Here is an 18,214-nt window from a genome sequence, read left to right on the forward strand (position 1 = left end):
TTAATGTTGCATTTAACTATGTTTAACTCCCGTTTAAATCTATTTAATTTGATATTTAACTATGTTTGAATCTGTTTAAGTCTATTTAAGTCTATATTTCACTCTGTTTAAGTCTATTTAATTAATATAACTATGTTTATACATATAACTCTATTTTTAACTCTGTTTAAGTTTAATTATACCTTTAACTAATTTTAAATCTATTTAATTTTATATTCAACTCAATGTTTAACCCTGTTTAAGTTTATTTAATTCTATGTTTAGGTCTATTTAACTCTACATTTAACTCAATGTTTAACTCCATTTAAATCTATTTTTTTTATATTTATCTTTGTTTAACTCTGTTTACGTCTATTTAAATGTACATTTTACTCGGTTTAAATCTATTTAATTTTATACATAACCATATTTAACTCTGTGTAAGTCAATTTTATTCTATATTTCACTCTCTTTAAGTCTATTTAATTACAAACACTATTTTTTGTATCGTCCTCCGCCAAAATACAGAAAAAATGCAAAAATACAACAACAACAAAATTACAGGAAAATAATAAAGGTAAAATATTGATATAATATAATATATAAATAAATATGATATATTATTATTTCATATATATATACATATATATATATACAAACCCCGTTTCCATATGAGTTGGGAAATTGTGTTAGATGTAAATATAAACAGAATACAATGATTTGCAAATCCTTTTCAACCCATATTCAATTGAATGCACTACAAAGACAAGATATTTGATGTTCAAACTCATAAACTTTTTTTTTTTGCAAACAATAATTAACTTAGAATTTCATGGCTGCAACACGTGCCAAAGTAGTTGGGAAAGGGCATGTTCACCACTGTGTTACATCACCTTTTCTTTTAACAACACTCAATAAACGTTTGGGAACTGAGGAAACTAATTGTTGAAGCTTTGAAAGTGGAATTCTTTCCCATTCTTGTTTTATGTAGAGCTTCAGTCGTTCAACAGTCCGGGGTCTCCGCTGTCGTATTTTACGCTTCATAATGCGCCACACATTTTCGATGGGGGACAAGTCTGGACTGCAGGCGGGCCAGGAAAGTACCCGCACTCTTTTTTTACGAAGCCACACTGTTGTAACAAGTGCTGAATGTGGCTTGGCATTGTCTTGCTGAAATAAGCAGGGGCATTCATGAAAAAGACGGCGCTTAGATGGCAGCATATGTTGTTCCAAAACCTGTATGTACCTTTCAGCATTAATGGTGGCTTCACAGATGTGTAAGTTACCCATGCCTTGGGCACTAATGCACCCCCATACCATCACAAATGCTGGCTTTTGAACTTTGCGTTGATAACAGTCTGGATGGTTCGCTTCCCCTTTGGTCCGGATGACACGATGTCGCATATTTTCAAAAACAATTTGAAATGTGGACTCGTCAGACCACAGAACACTTTTCCACTTTGCACCAGTCCATATTAGATGATCTCAGGCCCAGAAAAGCTGGCGGTGTTTCTTGATGTTTTTTATAAATGGCTTTCGCTTTGTATAGTAGAGCTTTAACTTGCACTTACAGATGTAGCGACCAACTGTATTTAGTGACAGTGGTTTTCTGAAGTGTTCCTGAGCCCATGTGGTGATATCCTTTAGAGATTGATGTCGGTTTTTGATACAGTGCCGTCTGAGGGATCGAAGGTCATGGTCATTCAATGTTGGTTTCCGTCCATGCCGCTCACGTGGAGTGATTTCTGCAGATTCTCGGAACCTTTTGATGATATTATGGACCGTAGATGTTGAAATCCCTAAATTTCTTGCAATTGCACTTTGAGAAACGTTGTTCTTAAACTGTTTGACTATTTGCTCACGCAGTTGTGGACAAAGGGGTGTACCTTGCCCCATCCTGTGGGATGTTCCAAATAAGTGTTTGATGAGCATTCCTCAACTTTATCAGTATTTCCCAACTTCTTTGTTACGTGTTGCTGGCATCAAATTCTTAAGTTAATGATTATTTGCAAAACAAAAAATGTTTATCAGTTTGAACATCAAATATCTTGTCTTTGTAGTGCATTCAATTGAATATGGGTTGAAAAGGATTTGCAAATCATTGTATTCCGTTTATATTTACATCTAACACAATTTCCCAACTTATATGGAAATGGAGTTTGTAATCCAAATATGTTTAATTCTATTTAAGTCTAACTTTAACTGTATGGTTAACTCTGTTCGTCTATTTAATTATACGTTTAACTCTATTTTTAACTCAGTTTAAGTCTAAATATACATTTAACTCTGTTTAAGTCAATTCAATTACACATTTATGTTTAACTCTGTTTGAGTCTAATTATATATATAATTCAATGTTTAACCCTGTGTAAGTATATTTAATACTACATTTAACTCAGTTTAAGTCTATTTAATTATATATTTAACTCTACGTTTAGGTATTTTTAACACTACATTTAAGTCCATGTTTAACTCTGTTTAAGTCTAGTTAATTATGTTAAATGTGATTGAGTTTGTTTCCTGTTAGTCCATCAATTTGTATTTTAATGTCTATGTTCAATGTTGAATGTCTAAGTTTAATCTCTATAGTTAATTTTGATGTTTAGTGTTCATGTTAAATGTCTATTTGTAATCTCTATGTTAAATGTTTATGTTTAAGTCTATATTCAGGTGGTTGTTTAAATGGGAACTGTATTTTTATTTATTTATTTTTTTGCCTAGTGCTCACAATCATTATGGAAGACATGACGACGGATAGATTTTTTTAATGCATTATAAATATTAAATAAATGCAATTAAAAGAGGGGTCCTCTATTCCGCCCATAAAACCCAATTAAAAACAGTCCAGAAAGCGCCAACAATACCCAATTTACATTTCGTGACTCGAATATTAACCAAGTATTTGGGATATTGGTATTATAAGCGCTAACGCTGACACACTATTTATGGCGGCGTCGTGATCACAAACGTGTGTTACGTCATCAAGAGGTCTGCTGCTTCCTCGCTTCCTTTGCTTGTGAAAGTTTATTCTAGATCATAAATCATACCTCTCACCTGAATAGTAGAAGGATGAGGACATACGCCGACAAAATGGTACACTTTGACAACCATTTTAGACCGGGAAATGCTGAGAACAACATAAAAAGACGCTTGGTTCCACCCTCCTTTTCTTCGCGAGGATTATGAGTTATTTTTTATCTAAATGGGGATGTATGAACATTTTAGCAGGCTGTATCCTAATGACAGTAGATCTTGTACAGTAAGTGATGTTTTATTATGTTTGTTGGCGCTCATAAAGTCTGCAGTGAGTAATAATAAGTGATCTAGTGGGGGAGGGGAAGCTTGTGGTGATGCGTTTTTTAAATTAATGTGCTGGGTATGCTTAAAATGATCAAAATACGTAAATATTAAATGTTATTATAAATGTGCCTGTTACTACATTACATACAGTAAATACTTACATCTTGTATATAAAACCTTTATGGAGGATTTTGGATGTTTTAGGGGCTTTACAGGCAGAATAGAGCAACCCCATTGGCTCCTTTATAAGCGGACTTTTGATCACATTTAAGAGACCCTACCGCGACCCCAAAAGGGACAAGCGGTAGAAAATGGATGGATAGATGTTTGGATGAAAAATATAAATATACCCATGGTCATGTCCTTCATAATGATTGTGAACGATAGTGAACATTTCAAAAAGTTCAGGTGCCCTTTAAATTTGTATCTAAGTCTTTGTTTAAGTCTATTTCCAGATCTATGTTTAAGTCTGTATTCTGGAGAAGATGATGATAGCCTTCACGTGGCTTCCTTCGTGAGTAGCAAGAAATGGTGCAAGACCACCTTGTGAAACTAATAATGTCAATCAGTTGTCACCAAGCTGGCAGAACAGAGTGCAAGAGGTGGCAGGGACACAGTACACACAGTAAGGTTGGTTGGCCATCCAGACCATCGAGCACCATGTTCTGTCAGTGCTCCAGCTTAATTTAGAGGGCCTCATCACCACCAAACTGGAAATCCCTCACCACCTCAGAGACTCCCATAAAGTAACAGCCATCCTCCTTCAGGAGACACACTGGGACACTGATAGCATTCTCAAACTGCTCAGATTCCAACTTGCTGGGTCCACCCACAGCAAATCGCATGGGCTTGCAACCATTGTCAAGACTGACCTTAGCTGGACAGCCACTTACCAATCACCTCCAAACACAAGCATCAAGTGGATGTCTACTAAAGTGCAGGACACACCAGTTGTCAATGATTACAAGACCCCGCCAACAATTCTGACCATGGCATCACTCTCACTGACACTTGCAGCTGCCATCTACGCAGAGGACTTCTACTACCAATACACAGATTGAGGTTACAGCCATACAACACCAAATGAAGAGACTTTAAACCAATGGGCCCCCACACCAACCCGCATTTGGCTTTTGCTGTGAGTCGCACTCCCCAAAACCTGGAAAGACGGGTTCTGGGAAGGTTCCCATACTGACTTAATTAAAGTCCCGTCTCTGATGTAGCCTCTAGCAGGGAAACACGTCAGGAGATTGAACTTTCAAAAGGCAAACTGACAGTCATTCACTGAGGAGATGGGAATAAAGTCAGTCTGCCTCCCAGACCCAGATAATGCTGATGTGGACACTGATTACGCAGCCTACTTTGAAGTACTCCTTGGGGTAGCTGGGAATACCATCCTCTGTGGCTATAACGCAAGCTACAGCCCAGGCTGAGATGAAGAGTGCAGCCACTTCCTGCATGTCAACCAGCAGGCGAGTCCCAGGAAAGAAGTGGATGTGTCTAGATAGATAGTACTTTATTGATTCCTTCAGGAAAATTACGTCTGCAACGGCACTCCTACACAAGCTGGATGTTTGAAGTACAAGGTGGACCAAAGTTGTGGAGTCAGTCAACTAAACCCAATCTAGTCGCAAGGCCTGACGGGAAATTAACCAGCTGATAGGCAGAACAACGTCGGCCCCCAAGTGACCAGTAACAGCAATTGCCAGCTACTTAAGCATGGCTGCTTCCAGAGTGCAGATAGAAAACTTTGCCCGCAAAATGTCAGACAAAGTATCCTCCCTGTGTAGGGCAACCAGCGTGGATGCTAATCTGTCGGTTCAGCTCCAAGCGGCCATACGCAAAGTCCAACATGTGACGGCACCAACATGATTACACCCACCCTGAGTTTGTGACCCACCAGAGTGCAAAAATATCCGCATGGCTCTGCTTGTTCTACTCAGCATGCTTCCAGAGGCCCGAACCGTAGAAGTTCTGGGACTGTGCTGTTGTCAGCCATTCTAAAGCCAAACAAACCTGATGAAGACCCTAAATCCTACTAACCCATCTCATTGTTCTGAATCCCTTTTAAGATCTTGGAGAGAATGATCCATAGCCGCATTGAGCCAGTAGTGGACCCACAACTTCCACAAGAACAAATCAATTTCAGTCACAGGCGGTCAACGGTAGACCAGAAGATACTGCTCGCCCAAGATATTGAGGACAGCTTCCATCAAAAAGACAATGCTGGAGTAGTTTTGCTGGATCTTACAGCTGCCAAAGACACCGTTTGGCACTGTGCATGATGCGTCAACCAACAGGCGATGGAAGACAGTCTAAACAAGGACATGGATAACCTGGCAGCCTACCTGCACAAGTGCTGCCTACAGCGCAGAATTGGCATGACAGTTTCAGCCACGTCAACAACAGCCAGGCAAAGAGGGAACTGGATGTATTCGTCGACAACAAGCTCCTCAAGTTCTGAAAAGCCCCGTGATACCATGGTGTACATCTGGATAGTTCACTGTCCTTCAAACAACACCTTGAAGAAGTCAAAGCCAAAGTGTCATCAGTGGTCTCACTAACGACTCACGTAATGTCTCTTGGGCCCAAGGCGGTATGCATCCGCTCAAGGTGCTTTGAATCTCCATGCAAGCCCTGGTCTTCTTTGTAGCTGAATACCGTACCACAGCCAGGTGCTAAAGCCTGCATGCCAGGTCGACATTGCCATAAGCAATGCTCTATGGACCATAACTGGCTGTTTGAAGCCCACCCCCATGTTCCACCTGCGACTAGCGGGAATTACCCTGGCCGTTCTCTGACAAGGGCTGCTGCCTTTGCCATAGCAAGGAAAGCGCGAAAACATGGTTGGAATATCCTGCATTACACCACCACACCAGTGCTGCCTCTATAAAAGACTCAAGTCCCCCCATCCATACAATAGATAGATAGATAGTACTTTATTGATTCCTTCAGGAGAGTTCCTTCAGGAAAATTAAAATTCCAGCAGCAGTGTACAGCGTTGAGATCAATTTAAAGAAAAAAGTAAAAAGTAAATAATGGGGGTTTAAATGGAAACAAAATAGAGAAATATTACAAAAAGAATAAAAACAATGGGAATAACAATATAACAGTAAAATAAGAATATAACAAGACAAAGTAGGCAGTAGTGACCATGTTATGAAAACGTATTGCACTGTTAATGTTTTGCATCCACTGTCATCCTAATACCCCCTGTCCCCCGTCCCAGAGAGGAGTTGTACAGTCTAATGGCGTGTGGGACAAAGGAGTTCTTGAGTCTATTAGTCCTGCACTTGGGATGAAGCAGTCTAGCACTGAACAGGCTCCTCTGGCTACTGATAACACTATGCAGAGGGTGTCTGGCATCATCCAGGATGCTCACTAGTTTGTCAACAGTCCTCTTCTCTGCCACCGTCACCAGTGAGTCCAGTTTCATTCCCATTGTAGAACCGGCCCGCCTGATCAGTTTCTCAAGTCTGGAGCTGTCCTTCTTAGATGTACTGCCCCCCCAGCACACTACCATGTAGAACAGAACACTGGCAACCACAGACTGGTAGTACATCCACAGGAGTTTTCTACAAATGTTGAAGGAGTGCAGTCTCCTGAGGAAGTACAGCCTGCTCTGTCCTTTCTTGTACTGGTGGTCCGTGTTAACAGTCCAGTCCAGCTTATTGTCCACCCAAACCCCGAGGTACTTGAATGAGTCCACGGTCTGTACCTCAACTCCCTCGATCACAATAGGTTGTGACCGTGGACTCGACCTCCCAAAGTCAATGACCATCTCCTTGGTCTTTGACGGATTGAGCTGCAAGACGTTCGTGTGGCACCAGACAACAAAGTCCCTCACCAGGTTCCGAAACTCCTCCTCTCTGCCGTCCCTGATGCACCCGACGATGGCTGTGTCATCCGCGTACTTCTGGATGTGACTCAGCTCTGAGTTGTAGCAGAAGTCAGCGGTGTACAGGGTGAAGAGAAGAGGGGCAACACAAGAGCGGCTCAGGTCCATCCCCAAAGACTTGTCTACAGAGGCATGGCTGGTGGTAGCCTGGAAGCAGGAGTGGGAGTCAACCGCGTCCACACGCATATATTGTTACATCCAGGGAACAGGAGGCTGCATTAAAAGAGAGGAATTGCATACCCACCTTTGAACTTGAGTCGGCTGCTTAAAGATATCTATGAGGAAGTGGGGCCTGGCTGATAGACCAAAATGTGAGTGCGGGGAGCCTGAGAAGACCGCTTATCACATAATCATCGCCTGTCCCCTATATAAACCACTCTCAGAGGCCGACCTCTTCCATGTGGGACCTGAGACAAAGGTGTGGCTCTAAACTACTGAGCTGGATATCTGATGATGACGCATAAAAGAAGTTTAAGTCAGTATTTAGGTCTATCTTTAAGTATATTCTGGTCTATGTTTAAGTTAATTCAGGTGCATGTTTAAGTATTATTTAGGTGTATGTTTAAGTCTATTCAGGTCTATGTTTATGTTTATTCAGGTCTATGTATGTTTAAGTCTATCCAGGTCTATGTTTAAGCCCATGTTTAAGTCTCTTCGGGTCTATATTTAAGTGAATATAGGTCTATGTTTAAGTATATTCAGGTCTATATTTAAGTCTGTATTCAGGTCCATGTTTAAGCATATTCAGGTCTAAGTTTAAGTTTGTATCCAGGTCTATGTTTAAGTTTGTATTCAGGTCTATGTTTAAGCATATTTAGGTCTATATTTAAGACTATTCATGTCTATACTTAAGTATGTATTCAGGTCTATGTTTAGGAATATTCAGGTGTATGTTTAATACCATGTTTTAATCTATTCAGGTCTATATCTAAGTCTGTATTCATGTCTATGTTTAAGTCCACATTTAAGTCTCTTCAGATCTATATTTAAGTATACTCAGGTTTATGTCGAAATATATTTAGGTCCATGTTTAAGTCTATCCAGGTCTACATTTAAGTCTTTATTCAGGTCTGTTTAAGTTTATCCAGGTCAATGTTTAAGTCCATGTTTAAGTCTATTCAAGCCTATATTTAAGTCTGTATTCAGGATCTATGTTTAAGTATATTCAGATCTATGTTTAAGTTAATGTTAATGTCTCTGCAGGTCTATATTTAAGTCCATTCAGGTCTATGTTTAAATATATTCAGGTCTATGTTTAAGTCTGTATTTAGGTCTATGTTTAAGTATATTCAGGTCTATGTTTAAGTTCATGTTTAAGTCTCTTCACGTCTATATTTAAGTCCATTCAGGTCCATATTTAAGTCTATTCAGGTCTATGTTTAAATATATTTAAGTATAGTTTTAAGTCTATTCCGGTCTATATTTAAGTCTGTATTCAATCTATTCAGGTCTATGTTTAAATATATGCAGTTCTATGTTTAAGTCCATGTTTAAGGCTCTTCATTTCTATATTTAAGTCCAGTCAGGTCTATATTAAAATCTATTCAGGTCTATGTTTAAATATATTTAAGTATAGGTTTAAGTCTATTCCGGTCTATATTTAAGTCTGTATTCAGGTCTATGTTTCAGTCCATTCCGGTCTATATTTAAGTCTGTATTCAGGTCTATGTCAAAGTCTATTCCGGTCTATATTTAAGTTTATATTCAGGTCTATGTTTAAATTTATTCAGGTCCATGTTTCAAGTATAATCAGGTCTATGTTTAAGTCTTTATTCAGGTTTATGTTTAAGTACAGGTCTATGTTTAAATCCATTTTATAGTCTATTAACCAATCTGACCCTAATCTAGTCGTCTGTCTGTCTGTTGTGTGTGTGTGTGTGTGTGTGTGTGTGTGGTTGGCAGGTTGTTTCTTTTCTGTGTAAAAGTAGACTTCCTGTGTGAGACGTCTTGTGTTCTCAGTAAACACATCAAAAGTGAAAAGTGAAAAAAAAGATGAGCGTCAAACGAAACCAGTGGAAGTTTTTAATTTGGTCTCGTTTGCTTTCCAATGTTATTTTTTTTTCAACTCAACTTTTGTTTCTCTATTTTCCCTGGTAAAATGTTGTCAATCATACAAGTCAATATCTTCATTACACTACAACAAAGTACAACTTCGGACAACAAAGTACAACTTAGGACAACGTAGTACATCACAGTACAATGAGAAGGTCTTAGGTTTGATCCCCAGGCTCAGGGTCTATCTGTATGGAGTTTGCATGTTCTCCCCGTGACTGTGTGGGTTCCCTCCGGGTACGGCGGCCTACTCCCACCTTCCAGGACATGCTCCTAGGGATAGGTTGATTGGCAACACTAAATTGGCACTAGTGTGTGAATGTTGTCTATATCTGTGTTGGCTCTGCCATGAGGTGGCGACTAGTCCAGGGTGTACCGCCCGAGTGCAGCTGGGATAGGCTCCAGCCACCCCCGCAACCCCCAAAAGGACAAGTGGTAGAAAAGAGATGGACGGATATTCAATATTCTTTTATATTTGTGAAATAGATGACATGTAATTTTCATTTTTTTATGTTTTCAATATTTAATAATATTTTTGATCTATGTACAGATATTTTCTCTGTGTAGTAAATAATGTACAATACTTGAAAGGAAACATTGTACGTCAAAGTACTGGCAGACAAAAAACAATTAAAAAATAATGTAAAATCATTAATTATTATTTAACAACAGTAAACGTAAATATTTTATTATTATTCTTTATAATAGTAAATGTAAAATAATTAATTATTATTCATAATAATAACAGTAAATGAAAAATCAGGGATTATTATTCCTTATAACAGTAAATTTAAAATCAGTGCTTATTATTCATTACTATTAACAGTAAATGTAAAATCAGTGAATATTATTCATTATAATAACAGTAAATGTAAAATCATAAAGTATTCATTATAATGACTACTGTAAATGTGAAATAATGTACTACAACAAGAGTAAACGTGAATCATTTATTATTATTCCTTATAAAAGTAAATGCAGAATCAGTATTTATTATTCATTATAATAACTGCATATGTAAAATAATGTATCATCATTTATTATAATAATGACATTTAATGTAAATAATTTGATTTGCATTATAATAAAAGTAAAAATCAAATATTGTATTATATTTTGTTACCATAATAGTACATTTAAAATTATCATTTATTATTCATCATAATAAAAGTAACTCTGAAACCATTTATTATTATTCATAATAATGACAGTAAATGTAAAACCATTTATTATTCATTATTAAACAGTAAATATAAAATAATTTATTATTCATTATGACAGTAAATGTAAAATCATTTATTAGTATTCATTATAACAACAGTACATGTAAAATAATGTATTTTTATTCATTATAATGACAGCAAATGTAAAACAATTTATTATTAATTTATAATAACAGTAAATATAAGATCATTATTTATTATTCATTATAATGACAGTAAATGTAAAAACATTATTTATTATTCATTAGAATAACAGTAAATATAAAATAATTTATTATTATTCATTAGAATAACAGTGCATGTAAAATCAGAATTTATTATTCATTATAATAGCTGTAAACAAAATAATTTCATTGTATTCCTTATAATAACAGTAAATGAAAAATCATTATTTATTATAACAACAGTAAATTTAAAATCATTATTCATCATTCATTGTAATATCAGTAAATATAAAATCATAATTTATGATTCATTATAATAACAGTAAATATAAAACCATTTCATATTATTCATAGAACAACTGTGAAAGTAGTGTGCTACTTTCCTTTGTCATTTATAAGGAAATCAAAGATTCTTCATCAACTAATTTCATTATTACTAACTGAAGATGTCAAAGAACAAAACCAACATGGAACTTTCCCACAACAAACTTTTTGTCTCCTTCCTACTTAAATGGACCTCATCTTCACAGCCTCAACACAACCTTCACAACCCAAACGACCTCCAGAACCTTAAAGAACTTCTGACCCTTTAAGACTTATTGAATTCCTTCAGAACCTCTAAGATTGTCAGAATCTTCAAGACTTCCACAACCTTCACAGCCTTAAATACTTCCAAGTCCTCCAGAACCTTAAAGACCTCGAGAACTTTCACAATCTTTAGAACCTCCAAGACCTCCAGAACCCAGAAGACCTCCAGATCCCTACATAACTCCAGGACATTAAAGACCTCCAGAACCTTCACAACTTTAAAGACCTCCAGAACCTTTAGGACCTTCAGAATCTTCAAGATCTCCACAACCTTCAAAACCTTAAATACCTCCAAGACCCAGAACTTTAAATACTTTCAGAACCTTCACAACCTAAATACTTCCAGAACCTCCAAGACCTCCTCAACCTTTAAAGACCTCCTAACCTTTCGTAATCTTAACAACTTCAAGACACTCCAAGGCCTCTAGAACCTTACACACCTCCAGAACCTTCACAATTTTAACGACCTACAGAACTTCCAAGACCTCCAGAACCTTAAAGACTTCCAGACTCTTAAATAACTCCAGAACCTTAAAGAACTTCAGAACCTTTACAACCTTAAATACTTCCAATACATCCAGTCCCTTAAAAACCTTCAGAACCTTCAAAATCTTAGATACCTGTAGAACTTCCAAGACCTCCAGAACTTCAAAGACCTCCAGATCCTTAAAAAAACTCCAGAACCTTAAAGACTTTCCAAATTTTAAAGACGTCCTGAACCTTTACTACCTCCAAAAGCTCCAGAACTTCAAAGACCTCCACAACCTTAAAGACATCCAGAACCGCTGCTACCTCCAAGACCTCCAAGACATTAAAGACATCCTGATTCTCTGCTACCTCCAAAACCTTAAAGACCTTCAGGATCACCAATATTTCCGGAATCTTCACAACCTCCAAAACCTCCCAGACGCTTAGAGACCTTCAGAACCTCCAAGACCTCCAGAAGCATCAATAGGTAATAATATATATTTTTATGTGCAAATATTTCCTTTTACACAAAATTAACAACGTTTTCTTTGAATAACTTCAAGAGTAATTTATAAATATTAGGAGAGAAAGAAATGAAAGATTCTGGAAGTATTGAATAATAATATTAATAATAATATTAATAATATGGTGATGAGTCACAAAGTACATCTCCATAAATTCTGAAAATGATGGTGAGAAGAAGGCGATGAAGATCATCAGCGTCACTGCAGCAAATATTTCCATCTTCCGAGTCAGCAAACCACATTTTAACCGTTATTGACGCAGCATTGCCTCGTCATGGTGATGACGACTCCACGTAGTGAGGATCACGGACTCTGGTCCAATAAAGAACGAGACTTGTGGGCGTCCTCAGGGTTCAATTCTAGGTCCCTCTCATTTGGCACGTTCAGACGTCTTTTTTGGCTAATGAGAAAGAGGTCCTAGTCCAGGTCTGGACTCCTCTCAGGTTTCAAGCTTGCTCACGTCTCATTTGGCTAACGAGAAAGAGGTCCTGGTCCAGGTCTGGACTCTTTTAAGGTTTGGAGTTTGCTCGCTTCTTATTTGGCTAACGAGAAGGAGGTCCTGGTCCAGGTCTGGACTCTTCTCAAGTTTGGAGCTTGCTCGCGTCTTATTTGGCTAACGAGAAGGAGGTCCAGGTCCAGGTCTGGACTTTTTTCATGTTTGGAGCTTGCTCGGCACGCAGGCATCTTTGGATTGACCGCTTCTTCCTGACGTTCACAGCTAGTGAGGACCACGATTTTGAGGACAGAAGATGGCGCTCTGGCTGGTGTTCGTCCTCCTTCAGTTCGGGGGCATACATCCAGCGGTCATCCCCACACCGGCCTGCCGCCCCCGGGGTGACATGGTCCAGAAAGTCCACCGCCTGCTCGCTGACCAGGTAGGAACCCAACTTTGACTTCTCCTTGCGTACTCTTCTAAAGTGTCTTCGCCTGTAGGGGGCGTCCTTTCCTGTCCACTGCCTGCCGTTCAACGCCAACGTGTCCTTCCCGCGCTCTGCCCTCTCCAACGGGACGGCCAACGGCACACAGGTAAGCGCACCTCTCGGGCGACAGGAGCGGCAGGCGCTGACGTTTAATCGGTTCTCCACAGTGCGAGCGGCCGTTGCGGACGCTTTACGAGTGCCTGCAGGGGGCGGAGCAAGTTTTTGATGACAACGACATAGCTGAGATAGAAGGCGGAGTCCCGTGGGACAAGCACAAGCTGGACCGCCTTCGGCACCTCCGGTACCGCCTGGTGGTGGAGGACTACTGCGTGAGTAGCACCGCCTTGCTGCTCCTCTTCGATTGGTCGCTTTATTGACTGACGCCATGTGACTTCTAGATGTCCGCCCTGGGGGAGTCAGCTCGTTTCTCGTCCTACTTCCGGAATGTGAGCGCCCTCGTCCGCCAGCAGGTAATATCCGCACAACGTAAAAGGTGCCGGCCAATCGTAGCTGAGGTCTCTTTGTCTTGATGCAGGACAGCGCCACCTGTGGGTGGTCGGTGCTGCGGCGAGATCTGCTGTGGCTTCTCAAGACATCACTGGAAAAACACAGCCGCTGTTTTAGCTGGTGACCACGCCCCCTGGTCACAGACCATGCCCTTCTCCTCCACTTGTGCTTATTTATGACATCTATTTATGTATTTATGCTAGCATTTTGACTTTGTCTCTGTCTCCAAAGCCTTCAAGCTGTACTGTATTTTCAGAAATAAATTATTATTTCTTTTTAATGTTTTTTTTTTTTTTTCATTTGATAGGGAAAACATAATACAGGTACTGAGAAAACAGACACTATTTTTTGTATCGTCCTCCGCCAAAATACAGAAAAAATGCAAAAATACAACAACAACAAAATTACAGGAAAATAATAAAGGTAAAATATTGATATAATATAATATATAAATAAATATGATATATTATTATTTCATATATATATATATATACAAACCCCGTTTCCATATGAGTTGGGAAATTGTGTTAGATGTAATTATAAATGTGGAATACAATGATTTGCAAATCCTTTTCAACCCATATTCAATTGAATGCACTACAAAGACAAGATATTTGATGTTCAAACTCATTAACTTTTGTTTTTTGCAAATAATAATTAACTTAGAATTTCATGGCTGCAACACGTGCCAAAGTATTTGGGAAAGGGCATGTTCACCACTGTGTTACATCACCTTTTCTTTTAACAACACTCAATAAACATTTGGGAACTGAGGAAACTAATTGTTGAGCTTTGAAAGTGGAATTCTTTCCCATTCTTGTTTTATGTAGAGCTTCAGTCGTTCAACAGTCCGGTGTCTCCGCTGTTGAATTTTACGCTTCATAATGCCCCACACATTTTCGATGGGAGACAGGTCTGGACTGCAGGCGGGCCAGGAAAGCACCCGCACTCTTTTACTACGAAGCCACTCTGTTGTAATACGTGCTGAAAGCAGGGGCGTCCATGAAAAAGACGGTGCATAGATGGCAGTATATGTTGTTCCAAAACCAGTATGTACCTTTCAGCATTAGTGGTGCCTTCACAGATGTGTAAGTTACCCATGCCTTGGGCACTAATGCACCCCCATACAATCACAGATGCTGGCTTTTGAACTTTGCGTTGATAACAGTCTGGATGGTTCGCTTGCCCTTTGGTCCAGATGACACGATGTCGAATATTTCCAAAAACAACTTGAAATGTAGACTCGTCAGACAACAGAACACTTTTCCACTTTGCATCAGTCCAGAAGCGTTTCTGGATGTTGTTGATAAATGGCTTTCGCTTTGCATAGTAGAGCTTTAACTTGCACTTACAGATGTAGCGACAAACTGTATTCGATGACAGTGGTTTTCTGAAGTGTTCCTTACCCCATGTGGTGATATCCTTTAGAGATCGATGTCGTTTTTTGTTATAGTGCCGTCTGAGGGATCGAAGGTCACGGTCATTCAATATTGGTTTCCGGCCATGCCGCTTAAGTGGAGTGATTTCTCCAGATTCTCTGAACCTTTTGATGATATTATGGACCGTAGATGTTGAAATCCCTAAATTTCTTGCAATTGCACTTTGAGAAACATTGTTCTTAAACTGTTTGACTATTTGCTCACGCAGTTGTGGACAAAGGGGTGTACCTCGCCCCATCCTTTCTTGTAAAAGACTGAGCATTTTTTGGGAAGCTCTTTTTATACCCAATCATGGCACCCACCTGTTCCCAGTTAGCCTGTACACCTGTGGGATGTTCCAAATAAGTGTTTGATGAGCATTCCTCAACTTTATCAGTATTTATTGCCACCTTTCCCAACTTCTTTGTCACATGTTGCTGGCATCAAATTCTAAAGTTAATGAATATTTGCAAAAATAAAAAAGTTTATCAGTTTGAACATCAAATATGTTGTTTTGTAGCATATTCAACTGAATATGGGTTGAACATTAATTGCAAATCATTGTATTCCGTTTATATTTACACCTAACACCATTTCCCAACTCATATGGAAACGGGGTATATATATATATATAAAAATAAATAAATGATAAATGGGTTGTACTTGTATAGCGCTTTTCTACCTTCAAGGTACTCAAAGCGCTTTGACATTACTTCCACATTTACCCATTCACACACACATTCACACACTGATGGAGGGAGCTGCCATGGAAGGCACCAACCAGCACCCATCAGGAGCAAGGGTGAAGTGTCTTGCTCTGGACACAACGGACATATATAATGTATATATATACATATGTGTGTGTATATATATATGTATATATATATATATATATATATACATATATGTATATAAATTACACATTTATTTATTTATTTATTTATTTATATATATATTTTAAGTACATTGTAAAAAAAACTGTCATAATGATTTTTCCTTCTTAGTGTTGATTAATTCCATCCATCCATCCATTTTCTACTGCTTATTCCCTTTTGGGGTCGCGGGGGGCGCAATGTCGATTTCTGTAATATTCTCCTCGCTGTATTTTAAAGACAGAAACGTCTTCTAATGACGTTCATTAAAACGTTTAATTCGCTTTCCGTTGTCGCTCATTTCCTGTTTACTTTGAAAGTCCCGGCCGGATGCGATGTGCCACGACCTGTCCGGCTTGACGCTGTCTGGCAGTGGGACGCGACGAAGGGAAGTAAGCAAGGAAGGAAAGGAACGAAGGGAAGGGAAGAAGTGTCGCTCAGGCTGAAAAAAAAAGTTCCGAAACACGAACACATTCCACGTTGATTCGGTGTTGGGATCAAAGGGGAAGCCGACGAGCGGAGGCGGGAAAAGGCAGGGGAAGGATTACGACTTTTGAGCAAGATTCCACAGTGGGAATGTCGCGTCGCTCGCCCGAGGAGCTGGAAGCCATTTGAGGAAAGGTAAGAAGTTTCTGTCGATCTCCGGGAAGAACAAGTAACATTTTCACGAGAGGTTAAAACGTCCAAAGTGTTGACGTGCTCGCCGTGACATTTTCGGTTCTGACCCCCCCCACCCCTTCGGAATGTGCAGGAAGTGCTGTTTACTAAATAATCTTAAACACCAACAACCTGACAGTCTGACCTGGAATTGTTGAAGAAGAATGTTTGGCAGCATCTTCCTAGCACAAAAGTGTCCAAATGGGACAAAGTGGGACCAAATGGGACCATGGCAGGGACGTGATAGCTGCTGACAGCCCAGCTCCCACCACTTTTTACGTAACAGAACCAGCTGCGAGGATGAGAAACGTCCTGGTCGTCCATCAGAACCGCCGTCCTCCGATTGGCTGACTCAAGCACGACGAGTCCGATTAGTGGTGACCATTAACACCTGGGTTTTTAATGGCGCCCTCTGACCTTTGCCTTTCTTTTGCACACTTCCAGCTGACCCGGAGCCAAGTTTGCCATTCCAGGACATCGGGCACAGGACGTCCAGGCTGCTCAGCATGCGGCGCTGAGGACCAGGCGAGTGCTCCGACCGTCGTGCCGAGGATGGGGAAGGAGCAGGACCTCCTGCAGGCGGTGAAGAGCGGCGACCTGCAGTCCGCTCAGAAGCTCCTGTCCAAGATGAGGAGCAGCCGCAGCAGTAAGTGGACATTCCAGCAATGTTAGCTTCATGCATCCTTCTTTCTGACTCAGGACATCATAACTAAGTAGTGTCTACTTTATAAGTACATTATAACCAGAGGTGGGTAGTAACGTGCTACATTTACTCCGTTACATTTACTTGAGTAACTTTTGGGATAAATTGTACTTCTACGAGTAGTTTTGTGCAACATACTTTTACTTTTATTTGAGTATATTTATAGAGAAGAAACGCTACTTTTACTCTGCTCCATTTGTCTACATTCAGCTCGCTACTCGCTACTTTTTTTTATCGATCTGTTAATGTTTGTTTTGGTTTATAACAGAGCTTCAAAGTAGGATACGCATGCCTGCGTTTCACCAATCACATGCAGTCACTTGTGACGTTGGACCAATCAAACAGAGCCAGGCGGTCACATGACTCGACTTAAACAAGTTGAAAAACTTATTGGGGTGTTACCATTTAGTGGTCAATTGTACGGAATATGTACTAAACTGTGCAATCTAATAATAAAAGTATCAATCAATCAATCAGAAGTGTAAAGGAAAAAAATACACTTTTTATTTCAACCGTACTTCCCGTCAAAAGCATAAAGACTGATCACACAGTTCCTGTCTTCACAAAAAAAGTGCCGCTCCATCGCGCCTGCGCTTACAAAATAAGAGTTTCCGAAAGCCAGAGCAAACAATCTAGTAAGCTACGGAGTTTGCCGCCAATATATTTCTTGTAAAGTGTATTAAAACGAATATGGAAGCTGGACAAATAAGATGCCAAAAACCAACGACTTTCTTGTGGTATTAGACAAAGAAGAGGAACTTTTTTTCTCCTCCATTTGAAAACGTGGACGTTATCAGCACTATACTGTCTGATTTCAATCAATGCAAGTCATCACAATCAGGTAATACACCAACTTATATTCTTGTCTACATGAAAGATAGGAATCTATGTGTTAAACATGCATGTATATTCATTAAAACACCTTTAACATGTGAACAAAA

At 39.3% G+C, this 18,214-nt stretch overlaps 1 protein-coding gene across 6 annotated transcripts in view; it reads left to right on the forward strand.

The window, feature by feature from the left end:
- Nucleotides 1-16,258: 16,258 nt before the first annotated feature.
- The window catches only part of LOC133556153 (caskin-2-like), a 57,901-nt gene continuing 55,945 nt past the window's right edge, over nt 16,259-18,214 (forward strand). For 3 of the 6 annotated variants that reach the window (XM_061905805.1, XM_061905807.1, XM_061905809.1), the window contains exons 1-2: nt 16,260-16,534; nt 17,015-17,216. In XM_061905805.1, coding sequence (XP_061761789.1) covers nt 17,123-17,216 — 94 coding nt within the window. In that variant the 5' untranslated portion in view covers nt 16,260-16,534; nt 17,015-17,122. Of the gene's footprint in view, nt 16,535-17,014; nt 17,217-18,214 lie in introns of all 6 variants that reach the window. The other 3 variants (XM_061905808.1, XM_061905810.1, XM_061905806.1) reach the window with 2 other exon arrangements.

This window comes from Nerophis ophidion, linkage group LG07 (assembly GCF_033978795.1).
Source record: "Nerophis ophidion isolate RoL-2023_Sa linkage group LG07, RoL_Noph_v1.0, whole genome shotgun sequence".
Classification (NCBI taxonomy): domain Eukaryota; kingdom Metazoa; phylum Chordata; class Actinopteri; order Syngnathiformes; family Syngnathidae; genus Nerophis; species Nerophis ophidion.